The sequence below is a fragment of the Mus caroli genome, chromosome 9, assembly GCF_900094665.2.
Source record: "Mus caroli chromosome 9, CAROLI_EIJ_v1.1, whole genome shotgun sequence".
Taxonomy (NCBI): domain Eukaryota; kingdom Metazoa; phylum Chordata; class Mammalia; order Rodentia; family Muridae; genus Mus; species Mus caroli.
The window spans coordinates 60,047,957-60,065,052 of NC_034578.1; the positions used below are offsets into that span (position 1 = coordinate 60,047,957).

The following is a 17,096-nucleotide window of genomic DNA, read 5'->3' on the forward strand; positions in this document are numbered from 1 at the left end:
AAAAAAAAAAAAAGATGCCATGGAACCTGGAAAGAAACGACAACTTAAAAATATTTCTTTAGTTTGTGCTATATGGGTGGGTAGGTGTCACAGTGCATATGTGGAGGTCTAAAGACAACTTGTATGAGTTGGTTCTCTGCTTCCACCCATGGGTTCTAAGTCTTAAACTCAGGCTGTTGGGCTTGGCAGCAAGCACCTTATCTCATCCCCAAGAGTTTTAAAGATACACAAAAATGTTCACAAAAACTGAGGTGGTTAAGGAAAAACATATCTCAAAAAAAGATTCTGTGTGTGAATAAAAGCACACACTAATTATCTCTAGTGGTAATTTATATATATATATATATATATATGTATTATATATATATATGTATTATATATATATAATATATATATATATAAATTATATATATATATTCATTCAATTTTTTTCTTTATACTTTACATTCTATACTTGCAGATTGCTCATAAGATCTTCTTTGATAAACTGAAGGGATATATACAAAAATGTCTAACCAGGGCTAGAGAGATGGCTCAGTGGTTAAGAACACTGTTTTTCCAGAGGTCCTGGGTTCAATTCCCGGAAACCACATGGTGGCTCACAACCATCTGAAATGGGATCTGATGCCCTCTTCTGGTGTGTCTGAAGTAAGCTACAGTGTACTCATATACATAAAACAAATAAATAATTTTAAAAGATGTCCAACTAACAGTTAAATCCAAATAAAATATACTGGTACTAAAAGTTATTAGTAGCATATAATCAAAATTTATGTAAAAACTAAACCAGAAGTTTTATTAAAAATGCCTTTTATTTCCTCTTCTGTTTTTGAAAGAGCGAGAGAGATCTGTATTATAAGAAAAGGAAGAACTAAGATATATACTATACAGAGCTGGTAAAATATTACTATTAATCTAAATTTATAAGTTAGTTATCATTTCATTTCTGAAAAATCTAACAGGAAACACTACTTCTTCATATTCTCCCAAGACTCGACATTTTTAAAGCTCTGGGTTGTAAGTCTATTGACAAATACATTCAATTCTTGTATTATTGTCTTCAAGGCTCTTATGTTTTCTCATATACTATAAATAATCTGTCTTGTTTGAGTGTTTTGCTGAAGAATACTAGAAATATTAGGGAGGCATTTTTCCCTTCTTGCAATTCATTTCCTTGTTTCTTGTTCAGTGGCAAAAAGGCAACCAGAAACTTAAGGGGAATGGCAGACTCAGGCAAATATCCACAGGTCAAGACCAACAGACAGATGGCTAAGAAGGAGAACCTCTGCTCACTGTGTGCAATGGTGAGGACAGAGACCGAAAACACAAAAGGGGAAAGACAAGGCTAGAAACAGAAGCTGCAGAACAACAGGAACTGCTATCAGCTGGTTGTCCTTGGCTGGGAGCCCTGACAGTGGACAGAAGTGGCAGGGCTTGGTGGACAGGACAGAAGCCAAGATCCTACTAAAAAGCCCAACTTTGAAAAGAACCTGTAGTATTTACAAATTGCTTAAATTATTTGTGTGTGTGTGTGTGTGTGTGTGTGTGTGTGTGTGTGTGTGTGTGTGTATGTGCACATGGAAACCAGAAAAGGGTATCAGATACACTGGAGCTGGGAACTGAACTTGGGTGACCTATAAAAGCAGTATAGCTCTTAACTGCTAAGCCATTTGTTTAGGACCAAAGCTATTTATTTGTTTATTTATTTACTTATCTGATGAGTTTGAATTGCTAGAATCTCAAAATTTGATCATGCATCCTCTTAATGCATGCACTTTGTAGGTCTTAGATGTACTCAATACATCGTCAATATATCGTCTCAATATATCGTCTGCTTAGAACTACTGCTTTAAAATACTAAACAGAAGGTGCTGAAAAAAAAAAGAGGAAAAAGCATGTGTTTTCACAACAAGCAGAATACATACAGCCATAAATAAAATCAATGCTAAAAAGTATTTTAAAGGGCTGGAGAGATAGCTCAGCAGTTAAGAGCACTGACTGCTCTTCCAGAGGTTCTGAGTTCAATTCCCAGCAACCACATGGTGGCTTATAACCATCTGTAATGGGATCTGACTCCCTCTTCTGGTGTGTCTGAAGAGAGTGACAGTGTACTCATACAAAATCAACCAACAAACCAATCAATCAATCAATCTTTAAAGAAAAATGTTTTAAAGAGGGGAGAGACACCAAAATGGTGGAAAGGTTCCTGCCACTAAGCCTAACAGCCCAAGTTTGATCCTCAAAACATAGATGGTAGAAGAAAAGAACCAATTCTCCAATGCTGTCTTCTAACTGCTAAATGTTTACAATGTACCTTCCCAAATAAATTTTTTAAAATCCTAAAAGATGAAAAGTATTTACAATACTAGTTACTCACTTTTAGTTACTCACTGATTTCTAGAATAATGAAAATTTCATAAACAAACACCTTTGAAAAAATTACCTCTAGGTTTTATCTCAAACCTGACGGCAACAAACTTGAATAGCAGAAAAACAAAAAGAGATAGAAATATACATACCCGTCAATAATAAGGTGTTGAATAGCAGAAAAACAAAAAGAGATAGAAATATACATACCCGTCAATAATAAGGTGTTCATATGGGGCCTTCTTATCACAGACAGGACAAACCCATGTTGGTTTTTTCTCATTCATTTGAATGTAAAGAGTTGCATCAAAACACTGAAGGTGGGAGCAGGTAAGTGCCCGACAGGGGATTGTCAGTCGCATTTTCCCAAGCTTTAAGGAAGAGAAAGTTCAATGTTAGTATGTGCTGCTGAAAACCCAGGCTGTAATAATGACTTCCCGAAATACAATATGCATGTACTGTGATTTAAAGCGTGGTGTGTCCACAACCACTGTACCTAAGGTTCAGTTAATATCATGGAAGAGGGGAAGAAAGAGTGTAAGAGCCAGAGAAGCATGGAACTTGCCTAGACTATTTCCTAGGATCAATAGGGAAGCTTTTGATACTCCAACAATACTGCTGCCTAAAAAGACCTGAATAAGGATAATACCAACAGACATGCTACAGGAAAATCCTGGACAAGGGACCACTCCTAGACAAAGAACTATACAGAGACAATTGAAGGATACTGAGATTAGAAGAAACAGTCTTTCCCAGGGGTGATCCTAATGGGTTATCAGGTATCAAACGGTCAGCTCTGAAATTATATACATACAAGTAACAGTCCATCATATGGACTGAGCAGGTTGTATTTATATATTTGGTGTGTGTGTGTGTGTGTGTTGTATGTAAAGAAAAGAGGCTGTGATTTTGAGCGTGAGCAAAGGAAGAGGTACTTCAGAGGGATTAGAAAAAGGAAAGGGAAATGGGAAAATGTTATGTTTACATTTTCATTTTTTTTTTTTTGCTTTTTTTTTTGTTTTGTTTTTCATAAAAACCATGTTCTACATAATATGTTTGGATATCAAACACAGTGACCATGGATAGTCTACCATAAGAGCAGTGAGACTCTTGTTGAGAATGTCTGAATCTCTTTGACTGTGCTTTCACATTGTGTGTGCGTGCACACAAGGGTGTTGTCCTAGGGCCTCATGCTTGCTAGCCAAGCACTTTACCACTGAGCTGTATTTGTAATCCTCACACACTCTCTTAACATCAGCCTTCAACCTGAAAAAAGTTAAGAACCGATTTAGACAAAAGAAGACCTGGAGATCAGCATGGCCTCCAACCTCATCTCTGAATAGGTACTCAGTTCACAGGGTGAAGCCCAAACCCCCCATTTCCTCTATGATGTGAGGCATAATGGCTGGGGCAGCTCTGAAGAGACAGATGTGCACTCTGAATCTCTCTCCTCACTGGGCATCACCACACAGTCAACAGCCCTGGCTCTCAGACATCACTAGTACATTTGGGGACATTTTTCTTGCCCAATAATTGTGGGCTGAGCTGACACCAGCTGACTCTACTCCACATATGGAGGTCATCTTTAATCTTACACTGCTTGTTGCTTGGGCCCAAGGTAGAAATACTGCTGGGGACCTGCACAAGGAGTAAGGTATTATGATTTTCATCACTACCACAGGGTTTCCAAAGTCCATAATAGCCACAGAACATGTAACCTACTCACTCCCTATAATGATATTATTTGGTGAGTTCATGAAAAAGACTTTCCATATGTTTGTGAGTTAAAAGAGGAAAAGGTTCTTGGCTTGCAAAACTTTCAGGGAAATGTGTAATTTCCTTGTCTACCAAGGAAACCAACTGTCATGGGCCCTAAATTACTGTTCTGATTCCAATGATTTACTGTTCTTCTAGGGAAGACAGTTAACCTTTCTGGGCCCCCTTTTCAACCTAGAAAGTAGCACCATTTTCTCTCCACTTCCACCAGATGCAGTGATAAAGAATTTTTTTTTGACTTTTAGAAATCAACTTTTTTATTAATCAGTTTATTCTTTTACATGTCAAATGGTATCCCCCTTCCCAGTTACCCCTCCACAAACCCCTCATCCCATCCACTCTGTTCTTCCTTCCCTTTGCCTTTATTTTTTTTCAATTTTTTTTATTAAATATTTTCTTTATTTACATTTCAAATGCTATCCCGAAAGTTCCCTATACCCTCCCCCCACCCCGCCCTGCTCCCCTACCCACCCCCTCCCACTTCTTGGCCCTGGCGCATATAAAGTTTGCAAGACCAAGGGGCCTCTCTTCCCAATGATGGCCGAGTAGGCCATCTTTTTTTGAGACAGGGTTTCTCTATGTAGCCCTGGCTGTCCTTGAACTCAGAAATCCACCTGCCTCTGCCTCCCGAGTGCTGGGATTAAAGGTGTGTGCCACAGGAAGTGATAAAGAATTTTAAAAGGACTCTGAACATACTAACAATGTAAGCCAGGAGAAACATCATTTATCTTGTCCAAAGCACAGAGAGGAGGACCAGGAGGAAACAGAGTGACCTTTTCTGTGCGCCTCTACCCTGAACAAGATCATGCTGCTTTATTTCTTTGTGCATCTCCTACTGGAAACAGGTCAGACCCAAGTCCTTGCCCTCAGCTTTGGAAAAGTGCTTACTATACTGTAGGACGACAGTCTCGTATACTGATAGACTGTCAGCTGTGCATGTTAGCAGTCCTAGGAGAAATTCTTTATGTCTGAAAGATGTGAAGACACTGGGGAAATTATAGGAATAAAGGCAATGTGAAAGGAAAGTCTCTTTCAAAGCATAAATAAAGTCCGTGGCTTATTGCTCCTTATTGACATCTTCCTCCTTCCTGACTTCCTGTCTACATGAAGCATCAGGGAGAGCCCCATAGCTCTATAGCTGGGAGCTTATGTGCTGGCACTGAGCTCCCATCGGACTCTCAACCTATACTTTCTTCATGGAATATTAAGCATCAGTAGAAATTTGCACTTCACAGCTAAGGTCTAATTTAAGATATAAAAACTGAATTTGGAGCTGAGATGTTATCAGTAGAACATTTGCCTAACATGCAAGAAGCTCTGAGTTCTAGCACTGTGACTCCCATATTTGTCTGGTTCTGGAATCGCAGCACTTGGGAAGGGAAGCTGTTCAAGGTCATTCCCAGTCTGAATGGTGAGTCTGAGACCAGTGTGGGCAATATGATTCTGGGTTTCAAAAAACAAACAAATGGCCCGCCACTAAAAGTGTATAGTAATAAAAGGATAAAGAAAAATTTGATTTGGCACCATCAACTAGATCATACCTTAGAAATGCTGATGGATTAATAAGTGCCTTAGCTAATGGCAAACAAGCAATGGATCCTCTATTGCCAGAACTAATTTGTTCTTTGGCCTTTTTTTCATAGGTTTACGGAAATCAAATAAGGATGGAATACAAGTTCAGTAAAGAGTGTCATAAAGCTGTTCAGTTAGTCCTTTGTGCACAGAGGCAAGAGAACAATCCCACGACACTGCAGTGAGCTCCACCGACAAGGTGACCTACAGTCTAAAAGCAAACTGACAAGTAAACAGTACATGAAGGACAGTTAAGAACGGCCTAGGAAACCAGAGCTCATGTTCACACCTATGGCCTTTTAGTAGCTATACCACAAATGTCATCTCAAAGAATCATAAAATAACACTTATGTGAAGACTCCCCCTACCTCTCACTTTAACGTCAATCACTAGATCTAAGTGTCCACCAGAGGACCGGCATCTATTGTTTCTAACATGGTATCAGAAGGGGCAAGCACTGAGCAGTTTCTTCTTTGGATTACCAAGTTAGTTCTTTCCCTTTGAAAGATAAGATGGGTGTCTGCATTATCAATGGATAAACATAAACATGTTTTCTAGTGAGGCTGCTTTGCTCAGCCATGCTAAGGCTCATGATGCTGCATGAGAATAAAACTAGTTGTAAGCTGGCTTACACCAGCAGGAGCCTACAATGTCATGACAATATGTGCTTCTTCATATAATAAGAAAGTTTGATTGATACTTAAAATCTTGTTAAGTTTTTCATACTAATAAGTACTCATAAAATAAATTTCTAGTTTATTTTCTCTCTTCTATCAACTCTAAATTATCTATGTTTGGGTTTACAGGTCTGTGGAACAGCTCACATCATCAGACTTTCAACATTTCCGTTTCTGTTCTTAATAAATTAGAACTGACAATCCTCAAAGAGAAAAAGCATTTTAATTATTTTTGTTGCCTTTAGCTAAATGGCACACAAATAACAGAAACTCATTTATTCTGAGCTCTGCATATTACAAAAGGGAGATTTCTATGCACAGTCAGACAGCATATTTACATATTTCAAAGAACAAATCTCTTTTTATGATTCCATAAATTTGATATATAGATGAGTTATCACAACTGTATTTTATTTTTGAGCAAAAACATACCTAAAAATATATGGCCTTACTACTCTGGAATAACTGTAGGGGGAATTATCCCTTTAGCCAAATAGAAACTCATGACATATTGTAATTATGTATTACATATAGTAGCTTTTTTATAGTCCGAATTTTGAAAGCAGATGCTAATTTACAATGAACTGCTGAAACTGTTGGAACTAATGAGAGAGGAGCACAGGGGACATCAAATCAGAAGCTGGCTCAGTAAATCAAGACATGTAAGAAGCAAATGTGATCCACCTCCCAGGAACATGGGGAAAGCACCTGAACCACAGAAAGAAGAGCACGTGAATAAAACTGCTACCATATACAGTGGGCTGTGTCTTCATGTGACTGTTCAAATGTTCTAAATACTACATACTAGTGCAGCTGTAAACATTTTAAGATGGGAATACAGAGAAACAAGACTTCTCTAGTGATTTAAGTAGGAAATGAAGCTTCTGTGATCTTCTAAATTTATCATAGCTTCTTAACTGGGGTTTTACCATGAAATGACACATCAAGAAACCATGAAAAGAGTAGGTTAAGTCAAAATTTGGAGAAAAAGATTGAGATATGTTATTTTAAATTATTTTGTTTAAAGCTTTTTTTCCTTATCTTCTACCTTCCTGATCTTGAACCAACTTTATGATTCTTTAACATTTATCTGGTTATTGAAGAACTTTTAATAATAGTAACAATACTTTTCTTAAGGAAGACAGGCTACAAAGAGGTCTCAGAAGGAAAGTCGTTCACAGAACAGACAGCACAGCCACGGCAAAAGGACACAGTGGCTTCTAACTGCACTGTTTCGTCTATGGTCATAAGGGTGTGTAAAGAGCAGAGGGAGCCCAGCTTTAGGAAACTCGTAAAAGACAGAATCACAAACTAATCACACACTGATGAGTTTATATTTTGAGTTAAGGCTTAGCAAACAATACTAGGCTAAGATGAAGAATAAGTAATATTTAAAATTTTACAGAACTTGTCACTTCTTAAAAGAACAAGAAACTGACACCCTCTTAGGTTAGCAGGCTCTTGATGCTGAAAGCTTTCGATGACACCACCTTCTGGAACAATCCAGGCAAATCAGGAGACCAGTGTCCTTTTGTTTTTTATACATTTGAATATAGTTAATTTGATTAACCAAAATGTCAGCAGTTTTTATTAATCTTCACCTTCTCTCATATCAAAGCAATATTCAACTGTCATCCCTAATCTTGGTGGGCCCACCAACAAATTAGGTATGAAATGAATTTCAACACAATTTTTTTTGCTTATAGTTTTAATCATTTGGTCAAATCTGATGACTTTATAATTGTTTCATTTAAATGACTGTTCCCTCCCTTGCTGACTTATAAGTATTGAGTTAATTCTATAGGCATAAGGAATTCAGTCAGGTAGAACAGAATTTCCTTACTCCTCCTCCTCTTTTTAAATTAAGACAGGGTGTTGCTATGGTAACTTAGCTGGCCTTGAATTTATGGTAATCTGTCTGCCTCAGCCCTCTCCCCACAAGTGTTAGAATTATAGGCATGGGTCTCCAGGCCTGGTGCTGTGTGTGTGTGTGTGTGTATAGTATTAGGAATGGCATCGTTCTTTGTTTTGTGTTTGTTGTTGTTTTTAGTTTTCCTGAAGACAAAGTTATCTTGGAGCTCCATAAACCAGGCTTGTCTTGAACTCAGATTCACTTGTCTCTGCCCACATTAAAGGTATGTGCCATGCCCAGCTGGCACATACCTTTAAAACCTGGCACAGGTTTTAAATGGAGGATTCTTATAGCTACTGTTGACAAATTAGTTAAATTGTGATGTGGATAACTGTGCTCAACTTTTATCCAGAAAAGTCCTGTTTGAATTAGTGGCGTATGGAAACACCACAGCACTCCCTACTCTATTCTTCTAACTGGAACCTGAGAAACAGATGTTTACTGAAGGCAGTACTTAGATAATACACACTATGAATCAGGCACACTTTACAATTATTCAGCTCACAGTCCTCTGCTCCAGTGTCTTTCCATTTTGAAACTCTTACAGTGTAGAATGGGGAGATTCTGAAAGTAAGCAGAATTTCTCACACTCAGTAAGAAGAAGTGTATATACCCAAAGGCAAGCATTAGCAAACACTTACTGGACACAGCAGCGAAACCCGTAGGCTGGTAGTAGCTATCTCACTATCTGGATCTGCAGTTAACTTCTCTTTAACTGAAATGCATTGGAGAGAAAACAAGTAGAACAATTTTATTAAAGGAATTACTAATATAACACTGAAAAAGAAGCTTAAAACTTAAAACCTAAACAACCTAAACAATTATCTTCCAATCACCTGTCTGGAAAGCTAAGAGCAGGTCAACCACTTCTGCCCTTCACAGTAAGCAAGAGAAGGAGGGCATAACTCTGTAGCTAGCTAAAGCTCCTGCAACTCCCTGGTACTGCATCATGGCCCACAGGAAGTGGGTCCTACAGCAGCTTCTGTGTTCCAGCTTACGTGCTGGCCCTTTATAGTTAGTATTCTAAGATACTAATGATTTTCTTTAAAATTATGATTAATTTGCATTCTTTTATTTTAAAGGAAAGTAATAAAGAACATGATAAAAAATAAGTTTGCATAGACAGAAAATGAACAAAACATTTACTATAACCATACTAACTCTCCTTTCAAATTATAAAAGAAAAAGTCCAAGTATTTCTTTAGCATGTAACTGAATCTCGCCATTTGCCTGTAAACTCACTCTGTGGTCTTTAGCAAGTCAGTCTGCCTCTTCCGCTAATGTTATTTACAGTAAATCTAGAAGTCACACCAGACACTCGCTCCAACTTCCTATAATCTTCAAAGGAGGTACTAATATTTTTACTTTCCATGGCTATTCTTTTATTGTCCTCCAGTTTACTATAAAAGATTCTTTATATTTCCCATGTATGGCAATTTGAGTAAGAATGCTCCCTTGCTTGCCTGGGACTGGCACTATTTGAGAAGGATTTGGAGGTGTGGCCTTGTTGGAGGAGGTGTGTCACTGGGGGTGGGCTTTGAGGTTTCAAAAACCCAAGCCAAGGCCCAGTCTCTCGCTTGCTCTCTCTCTGCCTACAGATCAGGATTTAGCTCTCTGGTAATGCTCCAGCATGTGCCCTTCATGCTCCCTGCCGTGATGACAATGGAGTAAGCCTCTGAAACCCTAAGTCCCCAGTTAAATGCTTCTTTTTATAAGAGTCGCCTCAGTCATGGTGTCTCTCCACAGCAATAGATCCCTGACTAAGACAACGTGTAAACCTGCAGCAGCAGCTACCTCTGATGACAGGAACCAACATAAACACTGAGTCAGGAAATATCCAGAGAAAATAGTCTAAAAATCTTAGAAACAGGGGCCTTAGAGCAGTTGTAAGTATAACCAAGCACAGTTTCAGAGATGTTGCACAATAATTATGACCACAATGCTAACATGGGAAGCACAAACTGATAGGCAGAGGTCTGTGCTGACTGCCACTCACAGAACTAAGAAGCCAGGCTTTACGAAATATGTGATCACACCGTGTGGTTTGGAATTTTTAGATGGCCCAAGTTTTGGACAGTCTACTGAACGGTTGTCTCACATTAGGGAATCTTAACATAGAAGCACATCTGAGTTACATCTGGAACATTCTATTTTGTAACTGATCACATTAGACTGGGGAAGAGGGACATGAATGGGTGGTTTAAAAAGCTCCACATAGGGGCTGGAGAATAGCTCAGTGGTTAAGCGCAGCAGCTGCTCTTCCAGGACCCACAACCACATGGTGGCTCACAATCATCTATGAGATCTGGTGCCCTCTTCTGGTATACAGGAATACATGTAAACAAACATTGTAAATAAATAAATCCACACAGATTCTGATGTCAGATTAAGACATTATTTTGTAGACTGGAAATCTGAAGTTTTCAAAGTCTGTATGTATTTCTTATTCTTAGGTTGACTTTCATATCCCCAAAGCCATAAAACCTCTGGACTTTAGTTTGGAAAATAAAGTCATCAAGACACTATAATATCAACAAATGTAAATTAGGAAGTTATTTATCCAACCTTAGCTAATCCTTCCTTATAAAATAATTTGAAAGAACATTAACTTAATTATTGTACCAGGAGGATTGCTATAAGACCAGAACACCCTGGTCTATAGAGTGAATTCCAGGATAGCCAGGGCTACAGTATAAGATCCCGTCACAAGACAAAACAAAATCCCAATTAACAATAACAAAACCCAACTCCCTCCTCCCCCGTAAAAACAAGTAGCTGTGTCTCTGAGGATGTCTGAGAAGAGACTGGCATGTGAGTTCATGAACTAGGGACAGAAGAGCAGTCCTCAACATGTAAGGGAGCTGGCAAGTGAGGAGGACACAACAGAAAACATCCTGGAACGTAGCCTCTGGTTTTAGTATTCACCTCAGCACCCCAGGGCTCTCAGCCATCATCACTGGTTTCTCTGAGCCTTCAGACTTGTGCTCAGCCATGCTTTCCTGCTTTCCCCAGCTTGCAGATGGCACTGTGGAACTTCTCGGCCTCCAAAATCAAGTAAGGCAGTTCCTCTATTATTTTTTCCCTCGCAGTCTTTCCATTTTTACCCTCCTGGTTCTCACTTGCTCTAGAGAATCCTGAGTGAGACACCATCCACTCTACACTCCTTTACCTACTGGCCCAGCGGGCACCTCCTACACAGTAATGGGAATAGTAACTGTCTGAGCTTTGGGCAAACTTGTACTTAATGCAGCAACAGCATAATATCGGCCTTGAAATCTAAACTCCATGGTCACAGAGGAGGTCACACTGAGTAGGCAGGCAGTAAGAGAACAGTTCCCTGAGTCACAAAGTCACTTTAGTAACTTTTTTCATAACTTGGTAAATAAGAATAACAGTTATCTCACAGCACTGGATTAAATGAGTTTAACCCAATGAAGAATGTATTAAACTACCTAATATTATATTTAATCAATGCTAGCAATTCTTACTGAAAATAATTTGCATGCTCCCTCTCTCTTGGAGATAAGGATTTTTAAATTACATTTGTGGATTTCTATTACAACAAGCAGACAGACAGAAATCTCCTTTGCTATATATAATAGACCAAATCCTACTCTTATGAAAATATATTTTTTACATGTGAGCCAGTGCAGCTCAGTTACTCCAGACTGAGGGTTTCAATCTATCCCATAACCTATCAGTTATCTTTACTCCCAAGGGTTGCAGGGTAAGGCCATGGTTAACAGGTGGAACATCCGGCAGCTCCTGAAGGAAAATGGCTAGCTGATCTGCTGCACTGGAATATCAGATAAAAAGGTTGTGTGAACCAGTGTGTGCAGTAATAGCATCTGTCACACAGAAATCTCATTTATTAAGTTACTATGGCCAATGCTAACACAACCAGTCTTACAGAGGTAGTGAAATAATCTTCCCAGAGGCTGTTATAAGGAGTGATAGAAGGGAACACATTTCCTGAGAAACAGTTTTGTTACCAACTGAGCTACTTAGAACATGGGTTAAAAAGTCTGGATTACCCGCCCCCCCCCCCCTTTGGTTTTTCGAGACAGGGTTTCTCTGTGTAGCCTTGGCTGTCCTGGAACTCACTCTGTAGACCAGGCTGGCCTCGAACTCAGAAATTTGCCTGCCTCTGCCTCCCAAGTGCACCACCACATCCGGCTCTGGGATTCTTTTTAAACTGAAGAAAACTACTAACTTTACTATATTCTTAATGTAAATTTGTAATAAAGCAGATCTTGCAATTAGGGACTGAACCTTGTGCCTGCTAAGCAAGCCAGTGCTCTCCTATTGAGCTCTGCGCTCAGTCATTCCCTGGTAAAGATACCTTCAAATTCTGCTAGGGTCTTAACTGGACTAGACCTCTAGATGAACCTGGGGAACTGGCATACAGTCATGCTGAGTCTTCTGCTCTACTTCCATCATGGCTTCTCAATCTACCTCAGGTCTTCTGCTGGGTTTCTCATAGTTTTCAGCATCTATACTCTATACATGTTTTATGCCACTTCTCTAAGGATGCATAACTGTCTGAATGACAACACTGTTAGTAATGCATTAATAACAAATACAATTCAGTTATATAAATTGATCACAGATTTTCCAACTCATGACTCATGTATTTTTTCTAGCAGTTTCTTTAGTTAGTCCTTGGGACTTTTTTCTGTGTAAATAATCTGCAAATAAAGACAATAGTTTCTGAATCCCTCATCTTTATCTTTTTTTTTCCTTGTTGTGCTGGTTAGGACCTCTAGGGTAATGCTAGGCATGGTATTCTAACTTTATTCACAGTCTTAGAAGATTCAAGTTTTTTAACACTAATTATTATTATTTAAAGATTTATTTATTTATTTATTTATTATATGTAAGTACACTGTAGCTGTCTTCAGACACTCCAGAAGAGGGCGCCAGATCTCGTTACNGATGGTTGTGAGCCACCATGTGGTTGCTGGGANTTGAACTCTGGACCTTCGGAAGAGCAGTCGGGTGCTCTTACCCACTGAGCCATCTCACCAGCCCCCGTTAACACTAATTATGATATTAACTAAAGCTTGTTTTTGTAAATGTTTTGTAATATTGAGGCAGTTCCTTTCTTGTTCCATTAATATTTTGCTGAGAGTTTCTTTATCGGGAATAGATGTGAAATTTAGCCACCTGCCTCTTCTGCATCTTTGGAGATAGGCTAGCCTGGTCTACAGAGTGAGTTCCAGGACAGCCAGGGCTACACAGAGAAACCCTGTCTCGAAAAACAACAACAACAACAACAAAAAAAAAACCACCAACAAAAAAAACCCAAACAAACCAAAAAACCCTCCCAAAAAAGCAGGGAGACTGTTTTCAAAGCTTGCTAAGAAGCTGTAGTTATTGAAAATGTGGCCAACAGAAGTGTCCAGAAATAGGTTTATATACTTATGATCAATCAGCTTTTGATAAAAAGCCAAAAGAAATTAAATGAAGGAAAAAATACTCCTTTTAAAGCAACATTGTTGAAACAGTTGGATAACAAGGAGGCTTTTCCCACCTCAAGCAAAGCTCTGCACCCCACTAAGAACTCTGCCCTATGAGCTGTGTTCTGCGGTGCTAAGAGTCCTACTCCATGAACACAGTTACAGCTAGCTCTATATAAAAGTCATCTTGCTATTGAGTCCCTGTTCTTATGAGCTACCAGTGTTAGTCATGAGACTATACTAAATAAACTGAAACAGAGAATGTGAAATTCAGGGCTTTAGTTACACTAGTCACATTTATGTTCAAGAGCCATACAGCTGCTGGTGACCACCACAGAACCGCACAGTTGCTTCAGACTGCTGTACTTGATGGCACTGTTCTGGGTTGTAACTGTTTGACTTCTCTCCCGCATGAACTTCAGAATACTTTAATTCAGTCTTTTAGAATTTTAAAGCTGAAAACAACTAAGCATACTAAGCTTAACATTCTATTATAGCCAGAAAACAAAAGGCTTGAAGCCTGGTTTTCACTGTACATTTCTTTTTTTTTTTTAAAGATTTATTTATTTATTTATTTATTATATGTAAGTACACTGTAGCTGTCTTCAGACACTCCAGAAGAGGGNGCCAGATCTCGTTACGGATGGTTGTGAGCCACCATGTGGTTGCTGGGATTTGAACGCTGGACCTTCGGAAGAGCAGTCGGGTGCTCTTACCCACTGAGCCATCTCACCAGCCCCCTGTACATTTCTTTTTATGAGTTAACACCAACCACTGAGCATAGAAGCATATCTACCCTCTTAACAAGTGGGAAGTTGCGGCAGAAGATTACAAATATGATGTCACAAACTACAACAATAACAACTAAATGTGAGAGTTTATTATGTGTCAAGGTAATGTGTCAGTGAGGACGCCAAGAGAACTGAGATGAGCCAGCAGGAGCAAAAGGTGCTTAATGAGGTCCCCACACTGATGGGCGTCTGGAGACCCTGGGGGTCTGGGAAACAGAGGACCCCTGGAGCAAGGCAGCAGAAGCAGCTAGAATGTTTGAGGCAGAGAGAACACTCCAGCACTGATGGGGAATGGGAGGGAGGAAGGGATGGAGGGAGGGAGAAAATATGGAGTGCTTTTGCGATGGACAGGGTTATACATCGCACTAATGAAGCTGGAGGTTTTATTCCATTGGTGTTAGGAGTTCAGAGGATGAAAGAGGATGGTAAGATTAGATGTGTGCCACTAAGTTAGGCTGCTACTAGGAAAAAGACAAGAAAAGCCAATAAAGAAAAGAAATACTTAAATATGTCACTTAGGACTGAGGTTCTAAAGATAAAGACAAAATGTAAGGATTCAAATGAGGGCAATGGCAGAAGATAGATTTAAGAAATGTTTAGGTTGTCAGTTGGCAAATCTAGAGGATTCTTAAATTCTTGACTCTGATAAGCAAAACCATGTTTAGGTCAAGATAGCCTATGGAATCTGAAGCTAGAGGAGAGACCTGAATGAAGATTTGTATTTGGAGGTTAGCACAAGTTTAAGCAGAAACAGTAGATGTGAAGGCAGGACAGCATGGAATTCCAAGGAACATTTACAATATACTCCCACCTGAGCTCCTAGGGTCTCACTCCTTAGCCCTGGCTGGCCTCTTAACTCAGTCTACCTATGCCTCCCTCTACTGGGATTAAAGGCTACTATGCCCAACATTAGGAAGCTTCTCTCTAAGAGTCCACAGAAGGTAGGTGGGTGAGGTCAGAAGAAGGAGGAGACAATTTCAAGGAGAAAGAGGTTGATATCAAATGCAGCTGAACATCTGGGGTAGAAATGTCTTAGCCAGAGCAGTGACATCAGCACTGTGGTCACTTGCTACCATGCCCAGCAAGAAGCAAAGTTTTAAAGTATGAGAAAGACTTATCACAAGAGCTGTCAGTTAATAGCTGAGGAGACAAGAGGGACTAGAAATTTGAGTAGAAGACAGTGAGGTGGCCAGCTCCTGCAGTGCATGCAGTGTCTGAGCATTGTCGCCTGTGCACTCACATCTCAAACAGCACATTTCAGAGAGGGCAGTCAGCTCCTTCACAGTCTCACCTTTCAAATACCATTTCTTCAGAAAACAGCACTGACGTAGTATACAGTGCTTGAGAACACAGGCCAGTGAGGTACTCAGTAGGCTAAGGTAGTTGGTGCACAGCCCTGTTTGACCTGAGTGTTCAGTCCCTGGAACACATGCAAAGGTGGGAAGAGAGAACGGACCCCCATAGCTGTTCTCTGACTTCCACCCCAACACACTAACACACATACACTCTCTCACACAATAACAACAAACTGGTTGTCTTTAAGTGAGAGGTTCCTAACTGCTTCCAGGTATTGGAATTGCCCCTCCTTGCTCCTCCTCTAGCTGATGATCAGACCGCCCAACTCTGTTAAGATAGTGTCGTTCTCTGGGGAAGAACCCTTTGATAGATTTCTACTACATGGACCTCTTACAGCACCTATGAATTTACAGTCTCCCCACCATACCCTGGCTCTTCTCATCCTTTTATATACTCTAGTTTCTTTGGCCGTTTCCCTCGATATATCCCCTTCCTATTCTGGGGCTTAAGAACAGCTTTTCCTCTTCTCCCAACTTCTACTACTGTCCTCCGTATCCCAGAGCAGGATAGAGAACTAGATCCCTGTGGTGTCTTTTCAGAGTTCCCTGTCTTCCTTCTTAAAAGCACATTTCAAAACTGTAACTCATTAGTGACTTAGGTCTGTCTTTCCCATCAGATTGTACACTTTTGGGATGTATGGAGAAGGTGTGGTCTTGTGTAATGCTGTCCTGGTATTCCTAGAACATAGCAGATTCTTCATTTCCTGAATGAAAATACAGAACTCACTTCATTTTTGACATCTTGGTTGTGAGCTTTTACTGGCTGAACCATCTCTCCAGCCCACAGAATGTATTTTCTCAATGAAAAGTCTGAATTCTAAATACTAACAAACTTAAACAACATTATCACATATGGACTTGACTAACAAAACTGCCAGCAGACCTTCCTTACAAGGTTAAGAATGACTTATAATCAACATAATTGTAAGCAAAGTTCATGCTTCAAACATTCCTGAGAAGTTTCAGTTTTGCATAACTTACTTATTTTCTTTTTTTTTTTTTTTAAGATTTATTTATTTATTATATGTGAGTACACTGTAGCTGTCTTCAGACACTCCGGAAGAGGGCTTTAGATCTTTTGTTACTGATGGTTGTGAGTCACCATGTGGTTGCTGGGATTTGAACTCCGGACCTTCGGAAGAGTAGTCGGTGCTCTTAACCGCTGAGCCATTTCACCAGGCCCCCTT

At 39.5% G+C, this 17,096-nt stretch overlaps 1 protein-coding gene across 1 annotated transcript in view; it reads right to left on the minus strand.

Moving 5' to 3' along the window:
- The window catches only part of Pias1 (protein inhibitor of activated STAT 1), a 102,802-nt gene that overhangs the window by 12,314 nt on the left and 73,392 nt on the right, over positions 1-17,096 (minus strand). Inside the window, exons 8-9 of the mRNA XM_021171432.2 lie at positions 8,946-9,019; positions 2,578-2,738 (exon numbers count right to left, since the gene is read on the minus strand). Of these exons, the coding sequence (XP_021027091.1) occupies positions 2,578-2,738; positions 8,946-9,019 (235 nt within the window). The remainder of the gene's footprint in view (positions 1-2,577; positions 2,739-8,945; positions 9,020-17,096) is intronic.